Here is a 16,269-nt window from a genome sequence, read left to right as displayed (position 1 = left end):
TGTTTTAGTCAGCAGGACTGTCGCCTGATGGACACAAAAATGCCTGCATGTGTGGCAGTGGGGCTTAACAGCATAAAAATGAACTAACAAAACTCCGTAATATGAATGAAAAAAAAATAAAAATCTTTATATAGTCTACAGAATTTCCCTTTGAAAAAAAAAACATTGTTTAAATAAATCCTATTAGCTGACACATTTCAAAACTTTTAAATTTCTTTTTTGTGTTTGAGAAATTATCTTCTCTCTGCTTGGAGCAAGACTATTTAATTACTGCCTCAAACATGCAATAAAAATACTAATCACCAAGTATCACATCAAAATGCTAAATCAAAAATGCTGCTTTATTCACAAACATGTTTTCCTGTTCTCACAACACCAATGACTATTTGCTAGTTTTGGTGTTTTCTACAGAATATTTACTTGAGTAAAAACTGTTAAAAACAATGACAGTAGTAGCAGCTTTACATTAATGAACTTCTACATAAAAAACTCCCCAGATCAGAAGTCAGAAACTACAGGTAAGAAAACAGATTTTATTTTCAGTCTTCCAAAGCTTGTCATGTTTTTTTTGAAGAAAGTGATCATTTATTACTTGTCCACATAAGAGTTTACCTCAAGACTGGCAGACATAAAAGGATTTGTGGTTTATGCATCTAATTTAGAGACATAATTAGAAAATTATTTCACACTTCAGTTCACACAGAGGAACTGCAGAAGCTCCTAACTCCTGCCTGTTTCCACCTGATATATAAAGAACTCCTACTTACAAAAAGGCAGCTCAGAAGTCTTACCTGAGTCTGCTTCATTGCCTGTTCCATTCTCCGGGTACTTCCTTTCTCAAGCTTAGTCCGAAGGAGTAAGGCTGATGTCTGAATGGCCCAGAACTTCGGCTGAGAGAGTAAGCACTGCAGCAAAAAATAACATTTTTTTCATTATTTCATTTTAAAAGACACTGGAGACGGTAAGTTTTTTTAACAGCACTGATGCCATTTGCTATTCCAAAAGTCAAATATGTGGTTGTAGTACTTATTTGATGATTTGAAGGCTGTACCTTACTCTATTTTCAATATAAATGGTGGCCATCAAAACTATTTTCTCCTCGGCAGTGCAGCACTATGTGTACGTGTACTCATACAGTGCATAGACCAAACTCCATAAATTAAAAAGTCTACTTGGAGAGGAGAATTTGATATTGAGACGTCAGGCTCAAGCCTTCTCCACACCTGCATACTGGACAGTTGTAGACAGCAGCAGGGATCCTGCTTCTTAAGGCCTCTCCTCATGTGTAAGGTGCTCCGATGCCTGCATTAACAGCACCTCCAAACTTAAAAGGCTGAAATTGCTAAGAATCTGAAGAATATTAATTAATCCATAATGTGCTGTGACTTCAAAATAACAGGACAAATTTTGGATGTGTAGTAGATGCATAGGGAATATAGAATAATCTAGATTAAAAGTTTTCCTAAAGATATGGAAAGTTATCACTTGGAATGCCCTGCCCTGATGCCAGGAACTTCGTGCCAGTCTCCAAACACTGAGTTTTAGGAAAGCCCAATAGGAGACATGCAGCCAATATAACTTTGATATCCCTTAATAATGTACAGACTGCTTGGATTCTTTTCAGTATGGTTTCAGACACAGTATGCCATTTTTATGCTAGATATTCACTTTGAAAAGGGAGACAGCAGGAAAACTTCCTCACTAATTTTATTGACACTACAAATATGATGCAGCTTCTCTAAGAAAATAAATGTGTCTATAGATATTTGTAGACTGGAGAAAAAGCCCCAGTGGGTTCATTCTTTCCTCGCAAAGGCCTTCCGAAGCATTAAAAAGTATATTTTGCTGGTGGTCTATGTAAAACAGCTAACAAATTTCTGTCATATTGTAATCTGTTTTAATTTTCCCAAGTGTTTTCACAGGAAAGGAAGCAGAAAGGAACAAGCTAAAACAAATTATCTCCAAGCAAAACTACAATGGGAAAACAGGCGACAGCAAATGAAAGCATAAATGAAAGCAATATGAACACATACACAGTTACCAAAAGCTTCAGCATCAGCTGATCCTCCCTCTTGTGACCAATAACCTCTGCACTGATTCTTTTATGACTTCTACTCAGTATTACATTCAGAAGTACTCAAAGGTTTCTATACTGTCCTCTATGTGCTGAGAGCCTAGAAGTATTAGGGGAACCACAGCCGCTGCTTTCTACATTCTTTATAGCTTCAAGTGCCCAATTACAAATTAATTACGATAAGTAAATCTGTTAACTGGCCCAAATATTAGTTCTGAGAGCTCATCTCTCTCCCGTCTCATCATGGGAGGTTCAGTCTGCTACCTATTTTTGTTTGGTTTTAAGACCAACCCTCCACTTCAAGACACAAGCAAGGCATTCTTAACAGAGGAACCTTCTTTCTGAATTTATTCTTTGGTGGCTATTCCAGGTGGCTGCTAAGAAAAACTGTAAGGGATTATTAGGACAGACAGTTGAATGATGTTTACTTTAGCTTAAAAACTTCTTTTGTGAGAAAGGTTACCCTTTCCTCCATTTTCTCCACTATATTCTGTCATTATTTTATCTTTTACTTAAAACTTCCCTGCTATGCGGTGGCAGATACAAGTATTTATTTCTCAAATGAAAATAACATCTGTCAAAAGAATAACTCAAGGGTTTGACTAACAATGCTTCTAAAGATATTTTCAGGTCCAATTACTGCCCTCGTCCAGCAGCAGAGTACTTGTCCCCTCACTCTGCTTCACCTTAGCAACTGGCACAAACAGGGCAGAGCACAAAGCCTCTGTCTACTCCATTCAGCTCTGCAAGAGAACTGGGAGCTCAGAAAAGCCTCTCCTCTGTCTCCATGTATAACTCCCCCACACTGGTGTCTAGGTAGTGATTTAAGCTATCGTGCTGTATGAGGTGTGTATAAAGTTAGATAGGGGAGAGGAGAAGCAAAGTGAAACAGGGTGGAAGAGAGGCAGAGGTAATTGTTTCACTCCTTTGCAGGAGCAATGACAGTCTTATCTTGAAGAACTATCCTGCTTTTCAAATGTATTCATAAAAACAAAGGTTAAGGTATACCTGTGAGAAAAATTTAAATTCTCTAACTGTTTTATTGATAAAAAAAAAAAAGCACTGCAACTGCATAGGACAGTGAGAAGCAGGGTTATTTTTCAATTAAGAAACACCTCTAATGGTTATACTTGTACCGAGCTCAGTCCTGTGCCAGAACTCAAATGCTTACCTCTTCATTGCCTAACTAATGCCTAAAGCACCGCAGATACAAAACAATATATAAAGAGCACAAATGTTTATACACAAAGGCTATAAAGAATAATTTCAGAACATGTATCCATAACTATTAAGCAAGCTTTAATATTCTACCCAAAATCTCAATATAATCCAGATAATAAATATTTTTTTGTAAGACTCAAAGCTTTATATTTTAACCTGAAGCTAAATCTAGGCTCTCTTAATGAGATTATAGGTTAAAATAAAACATCCGGGAAAAAAAAAAAAAACACCAACCTAAAACAAGAGTATGCAAGTTTTGTTAACATATCTGGAAGTTTATCATACTGTACGAAAGACAGATAAGAAAATTAACAAAATTATTCTAAACCAAAACCATGACTGAGAATCTCCACAAACCATATTTGTTCTTATTTTAGGGAAGAAACAATAATATAAAGAAAAAGGAAACACGAAAAACTAAATGGGGTGAGAACAGAACAAAGAAAACAAGGTTATGCAAGATTTTCTTTCTGCACAGAATGGAATGTTTTCACATGGGAAAAGTCATTTCTCCATTCTTCCCCACATTTTTTTCCTACAAACAAGAACTCTTTGTATCATCCTCGTCCATCACATCTAAGTGTAAAAAGGAGATTACCAAAACATTACACAAACCACAATATTTCATTTAATATATCATCCTTACATGACATTGGAATGAAACATGATCCTTAATGTCTTAATAACAAAGTAGTCCATTTTTGTACAATACCTTTGTAATATTCTCATTAGTATGTAAGAACAAAATGGGAAGTAATACCCAAATGGTGAGATAGGTGCACATTACTAATAACACCCAGATCAAACCCACCCAACATGAGTTCTGCCAAAGCCACGCTAACCCCCAGGAACCACTAAATGAAGGACTCTGCTTCATCATTATTCAGGATTAAACCATGGTGTGATGCACTCCATGATCACCCCGACAACTTTCTGTCAGAGAAACATAGAAAGAATGATTGCACAATTTGCAGTGTCTATTAAAATTCAGAGCAAGTGAGCAAGAATCTTCATGGAAGACTGCCATTGGTATTTCATATGTTTATATACATACACACGTATGTGTATATTATTTATGAAATTACAATATTTAGCTTAAGGAAACTACGCACAGAGAAAAGTAGCATGCAGCTTCAAATCAAGAATGTAATATATTCAAGACAAAACAGAAAAGTCAACCAAAGAGTCCTGGGAAAGCTGGGATACATAGAGGAGCATTACACTGTAGTGTAAGATGTCCATCTGACAAACTCAAACAAAAACAAAGTCTTCTGAAGGGCAGGTGAAGAAGACTGTACCAGTAAGCCATGACTCACAAGAGGTATAGGTATAGGTCGTTCAGAGCAACTTTTCTGCATCTACTATTGAAAAAAGTAAGAGTTCCTACAGCAATTCTCTTGAACATCAAAGTCAGGAAGAGCTGACAAGGGTTAATTAAACAAGCTAGACAAGCTGGAACAGGTATAGATGATGCTTCTTAACTGCAGTTCCAAATAAATTTAGTATTTTCTGATTTATACTTATTATAAATTTATGCTTTCAGTAACCCATTCTTCTATTCTTGTACCAGCAGCCTAGAAAACTGCTATGATTGCTATGATGGAGCTATCATTTGAAAGTGGACTTTCCAACTACGAGCACTTCTAATTGCAACTAGCTGTGGAATTCCAGAGTTTGCACATCAGTCCATCACTGACCCAAAAATATTCTGCTCTTTGGCCAAATTGCCTGGATGCGGTGAAATTACTTACTTTAAGGTACAGGCATGAGGCACCCTTGAGGATTGCTCTGTTGCTCTGTCATCTCCTCCAAAGAAATGACCTTTAGTTTAGATTCACTCAAGTATTTGTTAACATATTTTAAGTTACAAACAAATAAACAGAAAGCACTGGGAGGGATTTAGAAAAAATTAACAAAAGTCCCTTTCTAGTTTCTTTCATTACCAATTTCAGTTAACATCCTTCAGAAAAAGAAAACATCCTTGTTGTTTTCTTTTCCAAAAAGTTGCATATAATTAAGTCTTCCAAATTATTTCTGTGGCTTAATACACGTCTATTTATCATTCATCTTGCTTCATATAACCAAGTATATCATCATAATTCATTCAGATAATGAACACAAAATTCTTATTTCTTTAATATAACCAAAGGCAAAATGACCACCTGATAACACATTCTATGCGTTCATGCAAGATGAGAAATTAGAAACATAGAATAGTTAGGGTTGGAAGGGACATTAAAGATCATCTAGTTCCAAATCCCCTGACACGGGCGGGAACATCCCACTAGATCAGGCTGCCCAAGGCCCCACCCAACCTGGCCTTGAACACCTCCCTCCAGGGATGGGGCATCCACAACTTCCCTTGGCAACCTGTGCCAGTGTCTCACCACTCTCAATGTGAAAAATTTCTTCCTAGTGTCTAGTCTAAACCTGCACCTCTCCAGTTTATACCCATTCCCCCTCATCCTACTGTGGCTTCTTTTCAATATCCTATATCGTGCACAGTAGTCGGATGAGTACATTAAAGAAACTAGTTGGAGACATACAACTGAGGCACGAACAGGCAAAGCTCTTGCTTCTTGCAGCCGCTTTGCAGACATCTCTGCTAATCTCTGGTGAAAGCTGTCTTACAAATGCCTAATTTGTTTTTAAGTATACAGCAAAGGATACTTTAACATAAGAAGTTTTATGGAATTCAGTCCTAAGAAACAAGAGAACAAAACTAGTATGGGATTAGGGAGAATTTTATCTTGCTTCCCACAGTCTCATCCAAATAATCTGACACTTAAGTTTCCGTGTAAATAAAGCAAGTTTTTATTACAAAAAGTCACGTTCAAATGCAAATTGTTTAATTTGAAATTTTTTTTTAAAGTTTGTCTTACCACTGAGCTGGTGACAAAAAAAAAAAAAAAAAGAAAAAAGATAAAATTAAACAGAATTAAAAAGAATTTACTTATGGAAAAACATGAAATTCCTGAGTTATTGTGGGAAAGTTTATTCAAATTTAATCTCTATATAGATTCAACAGCTAAGGAAACTTTGCCCTGGGAAGCCATTAGATGAACTTTACAAAACTATTTCTAATTGCCTAAGAAAAATTAAGGCAAGCCAAAGTCTGGAGAGAAACGGAAAGAACACAAGCTTTGAGAAATGTCCTTAGAACATCAACTCCTCTATTAATTGTGCTGAAACACAGATGATTTCCAGTACAACAGGCAGCTTCTGGTTGAAATTGGATTTGTAACTTTAAACAGTAATGCTGTAGAAAGCATATTTGCGACTAAGTTGTTTCCAACACCAGTGCATTTTTCTATGTTGAAAAGCATATTTGAAAAGCACATTTTTATGCTGAAAAGCATAAATATCAAGAGGATAAGAAAAATATTAGATTTCTAGTTACAATTAAGCAGTAGAACCACGGCTTGGCAACAAAACAAGCCAGCCAATACAAACACTTTTTGCTTTTCTGCTTGGTGTATGAACAATGGAAAATGTCCTGTTTGCCAAAACAGGGCAAATAGTTTCTCTGTTTAAATCCATCATACATAACAATTCTGCTGTACACGCCCATTCTGAAGGCTTAAAAATAAATGAGTCAAAAGAAGATCTGATTATATATCATCAGCAGCAAACACGTAACACTAAAGTTTCACAGACCTTAAATTCCTCCTGTAGTGTTTTAATTCTTATCACAACACACATCAGTTGACTAATCCTCCGTTGACCAAAAATTGAAGAGGAAAACACAATACCTATGCACATACACAAAACCTCAAAGCATAATGAACACATAACTAATATACATTACTGTTTTGTAAACAGGCAAGATGTAAGCTGTATCTTTAACTAGGCAAGAAGAAGTATTTGATGTTTAAATTTATTTAAATATATGTCAAACGATTGTTCTTAAGCACAAAATGGTGTTCTGGTGAATACAAATCTTTTAATGCAAAAAAGTGGCTTAGCAGCCACCTAAATTAGCTGTTATCTTCTTTTATCTATATGTAAATTAGAAGTTTGTATTTTATAATATTACAGTACACATGCTCTGTATTCTCAAAGATTAAGTTGTCAGTAAACTTTAAAATTCACTTAGAATTACAGAATGTTGAATAACAGTTGGAATAAACAGCTTTTTGTCTTTAATCCACCATTGTTCTCAGTTCAGTGCTAACCCAAGATTTTTCATCTTTTTATTTCATCTTTTTATTCCCGTTTTTATTAGTCTTGTGATATTACATACAAGACTTCTCTATCATCACCTATAATTTGCACTGTTATACATAATGAACTATAATTCCTGAGTGTAAATCTCTATTTGTATTAGTATATAACTGTGTTAAAACTGAATCCTTAAACTAAAATGTGTATCTGTAAATCCTCATCTAATTCATTCCAGGTAAAGACTAAACACTATCATTTTTGAAAGGTTACATTTTTTTCATACGAACATGGGAGTTCTTCCCATCACTTCATAAACAATCATTTTATTGAAATTTAATCATCTGCAGTTCAGATGGAAACAACTCCCATCCCTATATATTGTTATATATATTTATATATATTTATACATATATATATATATATATATAACATAGAGGACAGTATTTCTCTGAGAGTATCAACTCAATGCATGGCGCGTTGACTTGCGGTTCAAAATTCAAATACAAGCTGACATAAAAACTAAAAATTCTTCTTGGACAGTGAACTGGAATAGGTGGCAACAAGAAACAATATGCCAAACTCAAGCCTACCGACTCCACTGCTCATACATGAGAAGTTACACTAATAGATTCTGCAATACAATCCTCAATTTATATATAAAACATTATGACTACAAATCTGAACAAACAACAGTAGTTAACTTCGGAAAAAACAACTAGGATGCCAAAGCAAATAATTTCAAATCATCTTCTACTTGCAGCCTCTGTCATCTCTAACCACCGTCACTGCAGACAACATTCCCAAATAATAATTTTGGAACTTACACCAGTAATCAGTGTGGTAATTTAAGCAGCTAAAAATTCCTCACCTTCATAAGTATTATCAACAAGATATATTTGATTGCATGTGTCAATAGTTGGATAAAACCTACTAATCTGAGAAAACAAATTTGGGGCATCTGTTCAAGAGGGCAAACCTTCAGATAAATAAACTATTAATCTCTAGAAATGTTAGGATTGCTTCAGCACAAGCCATTACAAGATATAAGGCTGTATATTCTCCAGTCATATTTTATTGTCTATGAACACATTCGTATTTTCTGAGGTTCAACAAGAAAAAAATTAGTATTTCACTCCAGATGATTCTTGTTATAAATCAACAATTTCTAATCCCATTTGGTGTAGTTACGTCCTCAGAAAACAACACAAGAATAGTATTTTCATACCTTGAGAATGCAAGGCTTCCATAAATCTTATGACAGTGCATATATTTAGTAGTTAGCAGGTAAAAAGGCAAAAAGGCAGAGAAGAAGAGATAGTCTGTAATTTATTCAGTAAATCTAATTCCTAGCATAGGCTAGACAACAGGCTTAGTAGAATGCTCTTTTTTTCCCTCTCTTTTTTAAAGACCTAATCAGAGGGAACACTCGCATTAGTGTGCATTCTACTCCACGTACATCTCTTCTGCTTGACGTACCTCTCTTAACCTAAAGGCGAAAAGAATTTCTCAGACATCAAACAAACATCAAAGAAAACTTGCTGCTATGTTTTAACAATTAGTCAAATGTTTGCTGAATATGGCTTGACACATCTGTTTCCTTTCACTAAACACTGAAAATTATCCTACACTTAAAGTGATTTGGACTGGAAAATCAAAATATTACCAATTTATGCTGCAAATTAAAAGTGTATATACATCAACACAAAAGCAACTGTTTAAGATTTCTGGTTTTCCCCTATTAAACAGATAGTAATTTTAGCTAGCAACTGACCATATCTTTTTCCATATGGCTTTGACAGTTACAATGTACTTAAAAAAAAAAATAAAATCAAACCATCCAGCAATATACAAAGTGTTTGGAGTTGTAGACTACTAATTGATCAAGCAGTCCTAGGGCAAAGCTATCAATACAAAGACAATTTAGATTTTCTTTGCAAACAGCAGAACTTGTATAACACACAAAATGAATTATATTTCAGGCATTACTCCAAGTCTTGTGTTAGTGTTTCTTTTTCACTGTTGCATGGGGAAAATGTGTTATTACTTTGTTAGGTCTTAAATATTTTCTTGCCTAACAGTATCTGATATAAATTCTACATGGCACCCTTGGAGCATTAAGCCAAGACCTTTACACTGTAACAAGAAAACAAAAAATTATGCTTGAGCCTGTACAACCTGCATTAGCAGTTCTGTACTTTCCTTTATTAGGTCTTTTATTGATTTTAACGAGCTGTTATATCAAGACAGCATCTTACAGAGTCAATCGTATGACCATTTGTGATTTTTTTTTTAAGGTTTCTTCAAATTATCATGATATAAATGCTACCTGATTTTTAACTTAATTGTGCGCGATTGTCAGGTAAACCAGAAAGACAGGCAGAAATCCTGAGAGTATTAAAGTCACAGGGGAGAAGGATTTACTTTCCTGCACTGGCTGAGACATCAGCATGTGCACAGTCCCATTTTCCAGTACTGCTTTAATATTCCATATATGTTTCAGTGGGTTTAGACCACACATTCAGCATATTTTTTCCAAAGTCTAAAACTATTCACTCAACTGTGTGACAAGAGTTTATTTTTGTCTATAAAACTAATCCCGGGACTGTACAACTGAAATAGCTTTGCACCACAACAGGTGTTAGCTGATCGTGAGCAGAGCTGGGCTTGAAGCTCTTAGCCACAGCCATAAGAAATACCTCTTGGTTTTAAAAAGTCAAGGGCAAGGCCAAAACACCATCAGTGACTTGCATCAAGAAACTAGTTTAATTAGAATGGTATTTCTAAAATTCTCTTTGTCTAGTCCTGTCTGGAAGACTCAGCACTCAAGTTGTAACATTACATCATTGTAAATATAAAGTATCTTTTATTGAATTTGACTAAACAAGAAGACATGACTTGACTTTTTCTTTTTGCATTTTTATATACTTCAATATGTTTGAATGAGATTCACATATATGATTTCACAGTCGTGCATAACTGAAAGCATTGAAATAAAATATTAATACTGAGAGTCTAAAAATTAAATATATGTACACACAAAAAAATGGACAGTTCCTTTTCTCTCTATCTGACGCTATGAAGAGTCATTACAAGTTTCCTTTTTGTCTGTCACATAGCAAAATGTAAGCAAAGATGTTAAAAACCCCTTAGTTAACAGTTAGTTATTTGGACTACACTAGACTAAATTAGAAATGAATGCTAAACTCAACATAGTAGCAATTACATTGCACTTATTTAAATGCGATTTAAAGTTCTTAAGTATCTCATTTAATCTCAGCCTGCAAGTGACTCTGCAATTTATCCTATCTGGAATTTATCACAACTGAAGGTACATTAAATACAACATATCTCAGTAGCTGGCTTAATCAATTCAAAAGTTAGAAAGGAACTGGAATAAATTTTCTTCTCATAAGACTTACAAGTATTCCATCAGTGTATACAAGGTTCACATCGTTTCACTTTAACTGTATTTTCCACAGCTTTTTTTTACCGCACTCAAACAGTCTTCTTTAGCTAACGGGTAGCTCTTGGTAACATCAGCCCAAAGGAATCTTCATATTCCATCCTTTTTATCACTTTAAATACATTTCCCTTCCACTGCACTGGTTTTAAGCAGTAACTCTTACTCCTCCTGATATCTACCTTGCAAAGAACTGCTTCCTGAGAATTATTTACATCAAATCAGCTTGGAAATCGTGCTGACTTTTGTGCGATTTTTGTAGCAACGAGGACTTCAAGGAATAAAAAATGAGGCAGAAAAGTTTGAAACTTAGGCCCCCTGGCTCTTTTTAAACAGGTAGCGATGACAGGAAGGTTCCCCAAAAAGATCATTTTGAACAAGCATCAACCTTATGGGCCTCCTGAGAAAGCCTCTTACTTTCCACCAACTTTATGAAGGGAACCAGGTTCCTAGCTTATGCACATTGGTTCGATGCCTAACTGAGATGCTTATTGCCAATGAATCCTCTAGACAGGTTCTCAATTCTATTTTATCTTCCAGGGCTAAATCTCACCAGTGATGTTTCCTTGAGTTTGTCATGGGGCTGTAGACACCTCCAGAATGACTGTTTCATATGGGCGGTGGAAAAGATACGCTCTAAACCAGACTTTTTGTAGAGATCACAAATTTCAAAATGAAAGAAATCCGAGTTGTACCTCACAACCTGCCATATTTTTTTAACTTGAGACAAGGACCAAGCTGAGAAACATTTAAGTGCACAGATTTAATTGGTTTCAGTATTACAGTATACCAGACATACATGTAAAGCAATATAAATCAGCAGCCCCATTAGTAGAGTGAACCATTTCTTTAAAAAGAACAAAACACTCTATTGTGTCCAACTCTTAATTTCCTCTAAAGAAAGACAATTAATCATTATTTCTGTAGATGGCACTACAAAAGGCAAGGCAAGTCAAGAATAATTTGCATTAAAAGGACTACATATGGTCTCTTTTCACTGAAGATATTAGAAAGGAGTACTGAAAACAGAATCACAAGTGATTTTTTTGCAAAATAAATGCGTCTGCTACTTTCAAAAGTTCAACTCTGCCATAACATTGCAATAAACTGTTATCTGCTCAAAGATACGGCATCACTATCCTCATAAGAAATAGCAAGACACTTCAGTATCTTTCTTCAGCTCTCTCTTCTACCTGCCCTTAAAAGAAAACATTCTTTTTTTTTCAAAAATACTGAAAACGGCTGCTTCTCAGCAACAGCATAACATTACTGCATATTCAACATCATCCTTTTCCTTTGTTCAGTCAATACTCAGACTCTGCATACTCAGCTGGCAACATGGCTAGAAGTCCTGATGGGGAAAAAGGATGACTTCCCAAAAGAAAATATCTTCAGATTTCACAACTTCTTTGTTCATCCTGTTTTCTCTACCAAAGGCAACATAGGCAATATTCAGATAAAGTAAGGCTGCCTTAACTCTGGTCCCAGTTCTTTTAAGTATCTATAAGTCAGGAGAACATCCAACTTCCCTTTCCATTCCGCATGACTGTCTCATTTGAAACCTGAAGTCATCCCTAGACCGGCTCTCCTCTGCAGTGAATTTTATTTTATTTTTGAAAGACAGGGAGCAAAAAGAAATATACGGAAAGTCTACATCCGCTGCTTTTACTAACAGATATAAATACACTACTCTATAAAAGTCTGCATCTTTCTTTTCCCTTCTTCTACTTCTATGTACACTTTCTCACATGCAGGAAAAAAAAAAGTAAAGAACAAAAAGTCAGCAACTCACTCTCCGCCTCCCCAGGTACTGAACAGGGCAATGGTTAAGCACTTATTCTAATAATATATATAATAATATAATATATGATATATGATATATAATAATATTCTTTAAGCTATAGTCTTTTTGTCTTCTGAATCAGTAATTTCCTAGGCTTTCTGTTCAGCTGGATGTTTCTACAGTGTTTCTCAAAATCTCCTGTCTCACTCCATAACCCTCCAACTCAGAAATAAGCAAATATTGTCTTTATTAAGAAAATGAAATTAAAGGGGGTCATTTGATGCAGACATAGGTATTCTGGAATCTGATTCAAGTCAGACGTAGGAGATACAGAAGTGTGTGATGATTGTCTTTCCAGCTCGCTGTGAATGTAGCACAGCAGATAAAACTGAAAGGGCTGCCCAGTATTCCCTACATTATACTCGCCGCAGTGAAACAGGTCAAAGAAAATGAGTACTAGAGACTCATTCCCTTGTAAGGGAAGCCTGCTGTGTTCCACACAAAAAGCTACGTGAAAGGAGCACAAAGATTTATGCTTACTGAAGAAAGTTCAGTGGAAACAATAACAGACTCAAAGTTTGTATGGATTCAAATATAAGAGAAACACAGAGAAGCAAGCTCCATTAGCTTGCATGGAAGAAAAATAAAACAAAAACACTTATAGCGAACTACAAACACGATTCTTTGATCCTGCATAAAACAGCCTTATTTAACTGGCATGCCCGCTGGTATGTAACTTTCAGAGAGACCTACAGAAGGAACAAAGATCACAATTCAAAGTCATTTTAGACAAACTGGAAAAATCAACTCAAATTAGGTTCTGCTAAGAAAATGTTTTATTGCTTTTCCCCCCTTAGGATTTTCTACTTTCACATAATAGTACAAAACTATTATCCAAGTGTCAAATTGTTTGTTCAGTTCTGTTTATATATCTGAACAGTAGATCTGGCCTGGATTATTTAAAATTATTAATTGGAAGTTATTATAAAATTGCTAAGAATCCAAAATTATTCAAATTTTCTTCCATGTTAACAGGCATCAGTGGACTGCTATTTAGCAAGTTTCTAAGAGCTCAAAGCTCTGTGATGATACTAAGTAGTATATGTATTGTATCCTCTAGTAAAAGCTAAAAAAAGAAAGAATAATTTGTCATGCTGTTGCTTAAGATGGGTTTTGGGTTGTATGTTGGTTTGCTTTTTTCTTTTCATTTTGAGAGACTATTTAAGTTCAGAAGTAAGTTTTCCCTGGAGGCTGTCAATTAATTTCTTTTAGGGGAAGGAAGAAACTAGAGAAGAAAAGGAAATGTCACAAAGAAAGATGATACTATGTCATTTAAAAGAATCTGCTTTCAATGACTAGTGAAGAGTAAACCACATAAGATATGGCTCCTATTTTCACTTAGAATGGAGTCTAGCCATATTACTGACACTCGTTCTGTTGTGCCAAACATATCACATATTCTGTGTTATGCTGAAAATAACTTCAGCCAGATTTGACTGTAGTAGCATTGTCTTTTTCATCTCTGTGGTTTGGACTTACTCCTGAAACAGCACAAGTACAGACTTCCACACCACATCACAGTACTGCATTTATTTCCTAAGGCCCAATCTCAAGAGCAATAAATCAGGTTTTTAGATTCAAATGACTAGGCTTTAACTCTTTGGTACCAATGATAAGGATTTCCCTAGGTATTAAATAAACAACAGTGAATTTCTCATTTTAACTGCTCAGCCTCAGGAATTTCACCGTCTATGCCAAGGCTCTGAACACATCATGTGCTCTTTTGATAATATCCTGAAAACCATATTAAAGAAACTGCTCTCTGCACAGGTAGTAAAACAGTGAATTTGGTTTGAAAATATCTAGATATCATATTTTAAAGATACATAGTTTTAGGACTATATGCAATGGTACATGCTGCCTTGCAATCTTTTTAGCCTCCAGACAAAGAAGGAAAACGACTGAAAAAATGGTGAAAGACAGAAAATAGGTGCCAATGGAAAATACTTTCTAACTTGTTCCGTTAGATTGGCCATGTAGGAGAAGAAATATGTCCTACTCCCTGCTAGGTAATGCCCTGGAAACTACCACAGTAGGCTCTTAAATCCCCTGCCCTCCTTGCTCCATCGCACCCTCAGCCTCATCTCTCCCCTGACAAGGACCATTTTTGGAATACACAGTGCTGTAGGTTAACTTATCCTCTACTGACAAATACTGGAAAAAAATGTTCCTCAGGGAGACAGTCAGTCATAACTTTTCATCTTTCAATTTTCGATACTACTGCCTGTGGCTACAGACAAGAATCATGATCCATCAATGTCTTCTTTAGGTTGGTAAATTCTTTCTAAGCATGTATTATGATTATCTTTAAAAGCACAGAATCATAGAATCACTAGGTTGGAAAACACCTTAGAGATAATCAACTCCATACACTACTAAATCAAGTCCCCAGGCAACCTCATCTCTTTGCTTTTAAATACTTTCAGGGATGGTGACTCAACCCCATCCCTGGGCAGCCTCTGCCACTGCTTGATAACACTTTCGGTGAAGAAATTTTTTTTTTCCTCCTCTGACACAGCTTAAGGCCATTCCCTCTCGTCGTATCACTTGGAGAAGAGACCAACACCCACCTCTCTGCAACCTCCTTCTGGTAATTGTAGAGAGCAATAAGGTCTCCCCTCAGCCTCCTCTTCTCCAGGCTAAACAACCCCAGTTCCCTCAGCTGCTCCTCATAAGACTTGTTCTCCAGACCCCTCACCAGTTTCATTGTTCTTCTCTGTATATGCTCCAGGACCTCAAAGTCTTTCTTACAGTGAGGGGCCCAAAACTGAACACAGTATTCAAGGTGCAGCCTCACCAGTGCTGGTACAAAGGCAGAATCACTTCCCTCGTCCTGCTGGCCATGTTGCTTCTGATGCAAGCTAAGATGCCGTAGGCCTTCTTGGCCACCCGGGCACACTGCTGGCTCATACTCAGACAGCTGTTGACCAACACCCCCAGGTCCTTCTCTGCCAGGCAGCTTTCCAGTCACTCTTCCCCAAGCCTGTAGCGCTGCACGGGGTTGTTGGGACTCCATAAGAATACTGGTTTATATACTGCTGTTATCTGATGCAGCATTGAGTCTCACTCTAACAGAAACATCCGATAATGTTAACTAGTCAAAATCAGCTATCACATTTATCACATTTTTTTCTGTAACAGGAACAGCCAAAAAAATTCAGAACTAATTATATGCCTAAGCCAGTGATTTAAAGTAAAGCTGTCACTGACTTTACTATTAAGCTATGTCAGAATAAAGTTTAGAATTTCTATAGAACATCTTCACCACCGTGCAAGAACAGTTGTTTGTAGAAGAACAGTGAGGCACGGCAGAGGAAAATCCACACAGTGCCAGACAGGACTCTACATGGAGTGCATCATATCTGGTTTTCCCCTGTTTAGAGTGCCAGCATCCACCACAGGAATTCTGCCTACAACAGTCTCTACTATTCAGCAGTCTACATATCGAAATATTTGGTGTTCACAAATCAGTGTAAATGTTGAGTGCAAGAGGCACGCCTCAACTGC

At 36.1% G+C, this 16,269-nt stretch overlaps 1 protein-coding gene across 2 annotated transcripts in view; it reads right to left on the bottom strand.

Annotated features, from left to right (window-relative positions):
* Positions 1–16,269, bottom strand: part of TTC27 (tetratricopeptide repeat domain 27) — a 121,390-nt gene that overhangs the window by 54,139 nt on the left and 50,982 nt on the right. For both annotated transcript variants that reach the window (XM_054062733.1, XM_054062734.1), the window contains exon 10: positions 792–905. In XM_054062733.1, coding sequence (XP_053918708.1) covers positions 792–905 — 114 coding nt within the window. The remainder of the gene's footprint in view (positions 1–791; positions 906–16,269) is intronic.

This window comes from Cuculus canorus, chromosome 3, assembly GCF_017976375.1.
Source record: "Cuculus canorus isolate bCucCan1 chromosome 3, bCucCan1.pri, whole genome shotgun sequence".
In the NCBI taxonomy this organism is placed as follows: domain Eukaryota; kingdom Metazoa; phylum Chordata; class Aves; order Cuculiformes; family Cuculidae; genus Cuculus; species Cuculus canorus.
The sequence above is the reverse complement of the archived record's forward strand: the minus strand, read 5'-3'. Positions and strand labels throughout refer to the sequence as shown.